At 39.6% G+C, this 11091-nt stretch overlaps 1 protein-coding gene across 23 annotated transcripts in view; it reads right to left on the reverse strand.

The window, feature by feature from the left end:
* Positions 1-9820, reverse strand: part of camk2d1 (calcium/calmodulin-dependent protein kinase (CaM kinase) II delta 1) — a 112967-nt gene extending 103147 nt beyond the window's left edge. For 12 of the 23 annotated variants that reach the window (XM_074662457.1, XM_074662450.1, XM_074662443.1 and 9 more), the window contains exons 1-2: positions 9482-9819; positions 4137-4231 (exon numbers count right to left, since the gene is read on the reverse strand). In XM_074662457.1, the coding sequence (XP_074518558.1) occupies positions 4137-4231; positions 9482-9543 (157 nt within the window). In that variant the 5' untranslated portion in view covers positions 9544-9819. Of the gene's footprint in view, positions 1-4136; positions 4232-9481 lie in introns of all 23 variants that reach the window. The other 11 variants (XM_074662459.1, XM_074662452.1, XM_074662455.1 and 8 more) reach the window with 2 other exon arrangements.
* Between the last annotated feature and the right edge of the window lie 1271 nt (positions 9821-11091).

Genomic DNA, 11091 nt, shown 5'->3' on the forward strand with positions numbered 1-11091 from the left:
TAATATCATCAGCCGCTCAAACAGTAAACCACTGTATCTGTCAGCCTGGAGGCAGAATGTGCGTCACCGCCGTCCTCCTCTGATCATTTCTAACACTAGTGTGAATTCACTGTAAACCAGTGTTGGCTTTTCTTGCTGTTAGGTGACAATTTGTAGCAGAAAATTGATCAAATTGTAAAAGTGTTTGACCAACACGTCTGCCCACACCTCGTATTTTAGGATGTTGAGATACTGAGTTCATAACCAGTGGTGGACTTGGTTGTGAACATGAGGTTAACGGGTGGAGGGTGGTGACCACAGGCCACTGAGACCGTATTAGTAATAACAAGAATGTCACATGCAAAGAAACTACTCACAGTGAAGCTAACAAGACTGATGACTGATTATAGGCCTCTCACTATAATCAATAAATCAATTAACCGAACGATAAATAAAAACGTCCTCTGTAAGTTTGCCAGCCTCGATAAACTGACACATGCATGCATGTTTGTTTTCCTCCTCTCTTTCCTCCAAAGAGGCTGAATAAGAAGATGGCTCAATACGTCTATCTTTCCTAACATCGGGATGCATAGGTTCTATAGTGGATTTAGCGGATTTATAGCGGAGTGAGCATCTGTCAAAAATACGATCTTTGAAGTGAAGATGGGGCTGCTCGCGCGTACACACGGAGAGAGCTGAAGCGAGCGTCCTGAGGGGTAAGGAGGAAACACACGCTAATATGAGTGATGACACAAAAGATACGGTTCTTAAGCCGCCTGCCACAGTCCCAGTGTGGGAATATTTTGTTTTTTATCAGAATGAACAAAGTTTGAGCTCATGAATACCAACGAGCTGATATGTTGCATATGTTTGAAAATAGTGGCGACGAAGAAGAAGACGGGAAGGTGCAGCGGAGCCTTGTTCTTTGACAATCTGCTCTTACTGAGGCTTTTGGTCTGCAAAGTAAATAGAAATAAAAGCGCCAAATGGTGGGTGCTCAAAGACAGCTACATTGCCAAAAAAAAGCAGCCCTTCAATACGGTTGAAAGCCAGAAATGTTAAAAATGTTCGACAGACAGTACAGATTGACTGGGAAAAAGTACATGTTACAAACAATTCAGGAACTGTATAAACTCCCTTTTATTTAGGATATAGTTTTTATTGTTGTTGTTTTTTGGGGGGTTTAGTTTTTTCTTTAGAGACAGGGTCTATGTTTTATTGTTTTTGATTAGTATTAATTATTTTCATTGACATGTATTTTTTTCTAAAAGAGAGTCCATTTCATTTTCATTGTATTTTTTTTTCTTTCTTGTTTGTTAAATTTATTATATTTTTTGTTTAATTTATCTTATTTAAAAGATCCTGACCTTTTAATTACAGTTAAATACTCTTAAGAAATTTAAGTTTCTTGCTTTTGATATGGTATACTCACTATATTATCCCATTTATCATAATTAAATCAATGAATAAATGAAAAAATAATAATAATAATATTGACAATAATATTGTTGATCAGCAATAATATTTTGGAAAATTATTGTCGAGCAAAATTTGTTATTGTGACAGGCCTAACTGATTATGAAATAAAAATTCTGATGAACCACACCAGAAAACAAGAGTAAAAAGAGTATGAAACTCTTACCCTCGAAACTAGCTTGAAATTACTTCTTCCTGCACAGAGAAACTATGTTGGTGTGGTAACTCCGGTCAAGTGGGCCAAAGTAGAAAGAAGAGGATAGGTACTGCTTTTAAAAACCTTTGCTTCTTCCTCAGAGAGTTTCCACACTTATTAAGGACTTTATAAGTGGCCTTGCACTTTCGCTTTTATGTATTGGCCTGTTCATTACAATGAGATGATCAGCAAAATGAGTTATTTCCAAAATCTTTCATTATCTGCGGTTGAGTCCGATTTCACGGGAGAAGATGAACCCATCAAGTGCTACTAGAAAGTTCAGCAGCTTTTCTAGAAGGTCCCTTTGATGACATCACACTGATCAGCAAAGTTTAGCAGTTAGAACAGAGACTTTACTTGTAGTAAAGGTGGACACTGGAGCTGGACTGGCAAAAAGAAAAAGGATGTCAGCAGAAGAAAGCTAAACAGAAGAGTGATAGAGCACAGGCTAAAACACTGATGAAGCTGTTTGTGATACAGTTCAATCCAACGTTACACATTACACACACGTCTTAGAGCACAGGGCTAACAGACAGTCTGTTTACCTTCTGGAAACTAAACTACACAACAAACTAGGGCTGGGACAAAATGCTATTAAACATGATTCAATTCTATCATGATTTCTGGGGTGCCGATTCAATATGAATTGAGATCCTTTGATATGTATGATTTTTTGCGATTTTTATTTTGCTTTTTCAACACCTACACTATGTGAAAAAGTTAAATGATGATGATAATGTCTACAGACATTATCAGGAGCCTTATTTTCCTATAAAATGCACATCATGTGAATCAAAGAGAAACATTTTTTCATATCCAGTTTATAAATTTTTTGATAAAGAATCCTGATTTTTATATTGTCAAACAAAAGATCCTGATACATCATATTAAGATTTTTTCTCCCACCCCTACAACAAACTGAGTTTACAAAACTTGCTTGTTGTCACATTTCAAACTATAAATGAATGATCTTGTTGCTTTCTATCCTGAGAAAAGTTGTCTTCAACAACGAAAATTTGAGTCAAAAAGAAGATCTGTTTTCCAAAACAAACGCTTTGGCAAGAGTCACATCTTGACAACAGTGGGGGGTGGTGCACATTGGGAAACACTACTAGTTCTGGCCACAGGTGTCACTGCAATCAATGCCAAACTGATAGCCCTCACAGAAGTACAAAGTTTGTATTGTTTTTGTTTTTGTTTAACATGACCATCAGTCAAACTCTTAGAGTAAGGCATAAATCTGTGAATCTTTTATAACTGGAGGAACCTCTGCGGCCTCCTCTGTCCAAAACGGCTTCACAACAACAACGCATAGATCAAACTTTTTTCTCACTTCCTGAAAAGTCGACCTTCAGCTTTAACAAACACCAGAGCAACTTTGATGATGAACACTCTCACAACCTTTCTCCTACACACACACAAACACACACGCACACACACACACACGATGTCTACTTCATCTCATGTTTCCATTTCACCCTCATTTTCTCCTTCAGGTGAGAGCGGCTCGGGCTCGGTGGAGGCATTCAGCCAAAGCAATCCGAGTGTGGAATCAATCACTGAGTCCTTCTATAAACATCTGCCCTCCTCTCCCCCTCTGCTTGCTCTCCTCTTTTCATCGCTCATGTTCCCTCCTCACGGCTGCAGAAATAATTACATCCTGAATCCAACCCTGTTTCAAGCTTCCATATGAGACATGAATGAAGAGGGTTACTGTTGTAAAAAGCGAAACGAGCGCCTTTTTCTATTTTTAGTCTTTTGATATCCTCTCTATTTTATTCGTCAATGCCGTGAGGAATCCCCCGCTTCCCCCATGAGACACTGTAACATCTGTCACCACCACTGTGTGCCTTTTCAAGCCTGTCTCCTCCTGTTTTTTTTTTTGTGTGTGTATGTTTGTGTGTTGTGCACTCCCCTCACAGCCCAATAGGGTTTTGTGTGATGATCAATCAGCAGGCGGAAGCCCACGCTGCACAGATCATGATAGAGGGAATAAAAACAGGTAGAGAGAGAAAGAAAGACGACTTTGCACAAAGAAAAAGTTGACGGCAGGAGAAAAGACTCTGTGAGTGTGCTGCCGTCGCTGGCTCATGTTTGAATGTGAAAGACGGCGCAGTGAGTCATGTACAGCTCATCGGGAATCTGCGGCTCATATCAGAGAGTGAGTCACAAAAGAAGCTGCCGGCCTTCTTCATGCAGGGGCCACTTTGATGAAACAAAATGGAAATTAACGGAAAGTGAAAGTGAATTTAAAGGCTGTGGTTGAATGTGACCGATGACTTCGACTACAGACGTGACAGGGAGAGGTGTGAGAAATCATGTACAGTCAAAAAAAGAGAGGAAGTCTGTTAGAAAGGGAACATTTTAAAGTCCCCGTTTGACCTCCTGCCACAGCCTCGAGTCTCGCTTCACCAAAAGGTTCAAGCTGGAGTGTGAAAGCAGTGTTTTGTCAGGTTAAAGTCACATTTGAAGAGCATGTACTCACCTCGAGCTGACAGCTTCTTGGTATTGATTATTTTGGCGGCGTATTCCTGCCCTGTGGAGATCTTCATGCAGCGTCTCACCACAGAAAAAGCTCCCCTGAGGAAGAGTTAGAGGACAGTTTGTGAGAGTTTCTACAAGCTGGAACCATGAGTCACAACCAAGTAGTATTTCACAAAGAGACAATCCTCACAGATGCTTGAGGCCTCATTCACACACAGACGCAAACACATTATGTGACTTCACTCTGACTTTTTGGAACAATTTCTGCAGCTTTTCAGGCAAGTCAACGAGAGGGTACCATGTAAATTCAGAATTTATGACGATATGGGGAAAAAAAACAACAACTTATTAGTGGTTGCTGCTTCTGAATAATAGCATTTTTATTGCACACACAGTATGGAAGCCACTTTTCCAATCATTTCCTACTACTACACAAGCTTGAAATATAAACATAGTAAGTAGGTCAGATCCAGAGGAAATCTGACTTCTGGAGGAGGAAAAGTTAATCTTGCAGGTGAAAAACTTCATAACTCTAAACGGCACAACATATTCTTTCTATAAGGAGAACAGAAAGGAGAAGGCATGGACTGAAGGAGCTGAAGTTTTGGAAGGGCCAGATGAGCTTATGCTGATTAATCACCATGAAAGTACGGTGTCATGGGTGGATTCCTGCAGGAACATGTGGTTCACCTGTGATCTTGTGATCTCAGGTATCCAGCTGCTATGGGCGCTGATCTGCGCTGTGCTGCAGAGCGCTTCAGAGACACATCCAGTATGAATTGGCACGCGCCAAAAATCTGCGGAACTGTGCTGTGCAGCACACCACTTTGTGGTGTTGCCACACTTTGCGGTAATAGTTCTCCTGCACATTTGCTGCGTGTCTGATCTTTTTCCAGCCGAACCACCTCCACATCACTGAGGTAGCGCCTCTTTTAGGCACTGAATCCTCATATGAGGACAAGGTTGATGCTGTCATGCTACTTCCGCTCTCAGCCACTGATGCACCTTCAGGCCTTTTTAGCCCTGAAAATAAGCCCGCAAAAACTGCGTTTTCCGAAAGTTGGATCCAAAACACGGTTCTGAGAAAACCTACTGGGGACGCTCCTAAGGACCTCATGGATGCACCCTAGAAGTTTCAGAGCCATCGGCTACCTTTTGTTGAGTTACGGCCTATTTGGTGAAAGGCTAAAAACAGGCCTAATTTCCCAAAAAAAAACAGCCCACAAAAAACTGCGTTTTCCGAAAGGTGGACCCGAAACCCGGTTCTGAGAAAACCCACTGGGGACGCTCCTAGGGACTTCACGGACGCACCCTAGAAGTTTCGGAGCCCTCGGGCCACGTTTTGTGGAGCTACAGCCCATTTGGTGAAAGGTTAAAAACAGGCCTATTTCGCATTTGCATTGTAAATATCAAGAAATGACAAATTTGTATTGTCAAAAAATGATATTGATATCATTGAGTATGATATGGCACACCCCTGGAAGCCAGACTGCAGGACTAACATCTGGACCCTGAGCAGTGCTCTGTTTTATCCCCCTCAGTCTGTCTTTCCTGCAGACTCCTTGTTTCCAGGAGACTGGTTCTAATGCCTTGAAGCATTAAGCTGTAAATTGCAGGGTGTGAGAATGTGACAGATATTTGTGACCAGTGGTATCGTGAACTCTGAGCGTACATACTCATGTTGCAGGGATTCACCATTGCTGACCCTCCTCTTTCTTCCTCATCAGCTTAGAGCAGGAAACAAGTCTCTGAGCTGGCAGTATCTCACACAAACTTTCAACCCGGAGGGAAGTAAATTTATATCTTTAAACCACCAGAGTGAGGTCTTCTCTCTAGAAAATGTCAAATCAATTTAAGGATTTGTGTTATACTCTGATTTGAATCAACAGTTTTAGGCATATAACATTTGTTTTCTTTTGTTATTTAGATGAAGAAGAAACAAACTGTGTCAGGTCTGCATGTTCTGTAAATCAAGTGTAAATAAAAGAGAGTTTGGGCTGGCATGAACTTGTCGCTGAGTGTTTGCTGATGGTGGATTCATATTTGGTCTCAAATATTGAACAGATCCACAGTGTTGTCCTGTTCTTTTGCAAAGTGTCCTGAGATCACTTTCGCTATGATTTGGTGCTTCATTCAAAAAAAAAAAAAAAGGCTGACTGACAAACAAAACTGGCACAGGAGTTCCTAAGTTCTGCAAGTTTTCTCCTGCTACTCAACTTTAATTCCACATTTTATCAATGTTAATTCATTTTTTTCTTACTTCATGCATCTACTGTAGAGCTTTGCTTTGAAAACAAAATGTATTCTTTTTCTTACAGATGTTGATGGATGACTTCACTAAATTATACCTAAGGCAGGGTCGGTCGTATTTTGAAAGGATTCGCCAAACTTTCTCAAGCTGGTCTGTTGTGAAAGAAAAGTTGTCTTGCCACAAACAGGTAAAGCGAGGAAATGTCAATCAAGCCCACTCTCTGCACACCTGCACGGTTGAGACAGAAAGATGTAATCAAGCAAAACAGCAGGAAGCAGCAGAAGAGGAAGAGCTGCACCTGTAAAAGGATGTTTTATTTATCAAGGAAAGAAATCAGTGCGCTGCAAAGGAAGCCCCAAGAATATAAGTCTGTCTTCATGGGAAAATTAAAATATGTTCTTTAGTGATAAAAGGAAGGTGAACAGTTAGATAAAATGAATTAGACAGATTCATTCCTACATTTAGAGTCTTTACCCCTCAAACAACTACAATAACTCTTCTTCTTTCTCTTTTTCATCTTTCAACTGCTGCATGTTGCAGGGTTACTCACTAAAAACTAAAACATTTCTGTTGCTAGTCTGTCCACTCTGTGTTGCTATAGAAACATGGCGATGCTACATGGTGGGCTCTTTGGAAGAGCGAACAAAAGTGTCTAACAATGCAGATTTTTTTGCCGTCCTCTTTCTTTATTTATAATCAGGTGATTATACACACATTAAACATATTTGGCAGTACTTTATTCCATTTCTACCAAGCTTCCCTGTTATAATTATGCAAAAAACAACACTAATATAAATTTGCAGAATGTTTAAGAAATGCTAGAGAACGTGATGTAACACGCAATTACACAGTAAAAAAATGAAGCAATCAAGGTAGCAGGAAACAAATACTATACCGTTCTGTGTTCTGTGGGGTCAGTTAAATTCTTAATACATCACTAATTTTCATGTGACCATGTGCTTCAAAATGATTCACCCTCCTCCATTCCCACCTCTTTAAGTATCATTGTATTGCTAGTGTTGCCTACTTATACTTGCATACCAAATTCTGAATTCTTGTGCCATTACCTCCTCAGTGCAGTGTTCACTGATTCATTGTTATAAATGCTCAATATTTCAGTAAACAGCAACACAGTGCTCACACAGTGCAGCACCTGATCCCTTATAGGATGAAAACAATGCACCTACACGTTGTCCTAAGAAATGTTTTTTTTTAAGAAGTTCCTCATTCTGCCACTGTGCAGCAAGTACACCAAGAATCTAGGCTGCTATATAAATTAAGACACTAAACAAGTTTTCTTAACAGTCCACATTGATTAAACCATCAGGACAAGGAGGAAGCCTGCAACCAGGAACGACTCAGACCTCAAAACCTGCTTTTTTAGCAACATTCCTCAAGTCAAAGCTGGACAATGAATGATGCAATCACTCGATTTAGTCAATAAGGAATGTACTGATGTTAGGTCCCTATCAGGGCAGGGTACACCAAGGTGATTTATTTTCCAATAGACCTAAAATTCTGATACATGTGTGAGAAATCCTTACTCAAAGTGTGTTTGTTACTTTATCAGCAAAGAGAGCCACGCCTTAACAAATGTAGACCACCAAAGGAGACACATTCAAGCTGTTTTTACTACTCCAACAGAGCATAAAGTGCTGGGGGGGTATCACTTACCCTTCTATAAAGATTCAGAGTTTTCAAATATTTTAACAAGTTTTAATAAAAAGAAAATCACAGGTTATGACACCATATATCACCTCACAGAATGTCATTTATCAATTGTTTTCACCAGCCCCTGGTTTTAATGTCATGTATATGTCATGCAGTGGTTGTAGGGCATCTGGAACCAGTTTATTTTTTGCCATTAAATAACATAAAACTTCCACAATAAGAATCACCATGACCTCTGATAATGATACTGGATGTGGGTAACTCTTCAAATAATCAGCAAATAGCTAACAGTGACTATCAAATAGCACTTTTGTAGGTTGGGAATGGTGAAAGAATCACTTAGGTAATTCAAAATCAGTTTTAATTATAATGTTGATGCTAGAGCTGCAGGGTAAAATCTAAGGGTTTCCCAAACTTATCTGTGCAGTCTATGACCCTCTCACCAAATCTCATCCAACTTTCTGCTTGTTTATACTTGCCTGGCAACTTGCCACAGGGGTATGTCAACAAAAGGACGAGTTATGACTTCTGATGACATTTCTGCACGACTTCTACAACATATGACTGAGTTTTGTGATTTTAAAAAGCTCATTTTAAAGTTTATTTTCAAGCATTTTACACATTCTTTCTCCTAAAGTGTGTGGGAGAGACTGCAAATGTCACTGACACCAGATTCCATTCAAATTTCAGCCTGTTTATACTTGCTTGCCATACAGCCAGAGGTACAGCTGGCGCATCAGTTACCCTCCTTCAGAAGATGTATACAGGGAGCGTGCTTTTTATGCTCTTGGTGAAGAGCTGCATTATTTATTTATTTATTTTATTTTATTTTATTTTTATCATTTTCAGGCATTTTCGATTCAATAGTCATCCCCAGTTCTCAACGGACTAAGACGCTGGAAAATCTCTCGTATCAAAATCCATTCACATTTCTACTTGTTTTCACTTGTCTGCATAGTATCCACGTTTACATGTAACATACACCATACATTGTGATATGCGATGAGTATTCGTGTGGTAAATATATTTTCGGCATGCTTTGCTAAGCCATCAGCAAAGCCTCCCCTCAGTTATTGAACTTATTCGGAGGAATTCCTCCACAGCAGACGCAATGGGCGTTAACGCGCAGTCGGGTTACTGATTCAAAAAGTTGAGATAAACAGAGGAAGAATGTGAGAGTTTGCTGATCTCACGCGTTTATACCGTCCATTAATAAAACACTGCGAGTAAATATAAGGATTTTTGAATGAGAAGTCACGCGGCTACGCCTGCATCCACGGGCGCAAGGTGAGGACAGGTAGGCGGAGGTCGCTCTCAGGGACAACGGCAGATCTTATCACTGAAAGTACAACCACAGGGCTACAGGGCTAAACTTCCACTGTAGTTTCAAACAAAAATGTTTTTAAAAAATAAAGAGAACTCACTTCCCCAGCTCCTCGTACAGCTGGTACTCATCGGTGAACCTCGTGCAGGTAGTTGAAGCCATGTTCAGGTGAGCAGCAGAGACTTGGAAACAGGAAAGCCTTTAATATTCTCCACAAATCCTTTTCTCCTATTTGCGTCCCAAAGTGCCACTTGTCGCCTTCCGGATTAGAAAACAAAAGCAGGATGATGAAGAACTGAAGGGAGACTCCCCGCGGACGGTGTCAGCCCTCCTGAATCCAGTCCAAAGATCCTCTGTACTCCTGGAGCTGAGAGGGACGTCGCGACCTGCTGTTGTGTGGGTCTCTACAGTGACACTTGGATTAGTTGATCACAGTCAAGTCAGATATTTACGTATCATATCTCATATCCGCTGACTGATTTACAAAATAAAAGTCTAAAATGTTCTACTGGTCTGACGACTTAATCGCTTACTTTCTTTTCTTTGTTACAATTCAGTATTCTTTATTTCAACTCTTGTAAATAAAACATGACAGAGTTTTTCACATTGTTATTAACTTAATTTTGACAAAGATTTTCTTATCTGAATTTTTTTGCTGTTTTATTGTCATCATATTATTGATTATGTCCTTATTTTTTGCCCCTGTTTCTGTAGGCGCTTGGAATTGTTACTGTTTACACACAAATTGAGATTTATTGCCCAAATGTATTTTCCTTCAGGGAAAACCTGACTTGTTTATATCATCTGAAACGTTTTCCCCTTTATTTCTGCTTTCTTTGCCCCCAGTCAAAGGGTAAAAATTGGATAAATTTTAACAATTTCATTTTTTTTAAATGCTGCAACTGTATTAACTAAGGATACACAAAACAAAATGAACCATCTAAATTCAATTCTTAAAAAAAAACAAACAAACAAAAAAAAACGTAGATTCCTGTTCACATTTTTGTCACTTTCTCTGACAGAACCTTCTAGTCCACGTTGCTGATTTAATTCGTGTTTTATTTTGAAAGTCTCCTTCGCCTCATGATGTCCAGCTTGATGAACGACATGACTTTTAATCTCAACAGTTTGAGGTTATCTACTGCAAATTGGCGCCATCTAGTGCCACCAAGCTGTATCTGCTGTCATCCCGCTGCTTTGTCGAACCACAGCCCAGACTCTGGAGCACCAACAGGGCTCTGAAACCCTGTGAACCACATCTCCATAAACAGGAGGTCACCACATGGAGCTATTTTTCAGGCTCTGTGGATGTGAATCGGACAAAATGAGAAAACTAGAAATATGTCAAAACAAAAATAAACTCACAATACAATCCACTTTTCCCTGCAATATTTCAAAAGGCCACAATTTTAGAAGGCAAGTTATAAATAAACTGTTTTACAACATTTCCCAGAAGCTTTTACTCTTTGTTGGCACTTTAAATGGTAGTTTATTTTTCTGCAGCAGGTTCAGTAAGTGTGACTTTCTGAAAGTCACTCTGAATAAGCTATTCTACAGGAAAAGAAAATGGACCATAAAATGTGCAAAAGGTGAATAGTTAAAACAAAACAGGCAAAAACAAAGCAAAAAATAATAAAGAAGTACCTGAAAAAAGCATGCCAGATCACAGTAGAAATATTGAACCCACAATAAAAGTCTGAAAAACTGACA

Source organism: Halichoeres trimaculatus, unplaced genomic scaffold, assembly GCF_033239565.1.
Source record: "Halichoeres trimaculatus isolate MK-OKI-2021-1 unplaced genomic scaffold, fHalTri1.1 fHalTri1_scaffold_22, whole genome shotgun sequence".
NCBI classification, from domain to species: domain Eukaryota; kingdom Metazoa; phylum Chordata; class Actinopteri; order Labriformes; family Labridae; genus Halichoeres; species Halichoeres trimaculatus.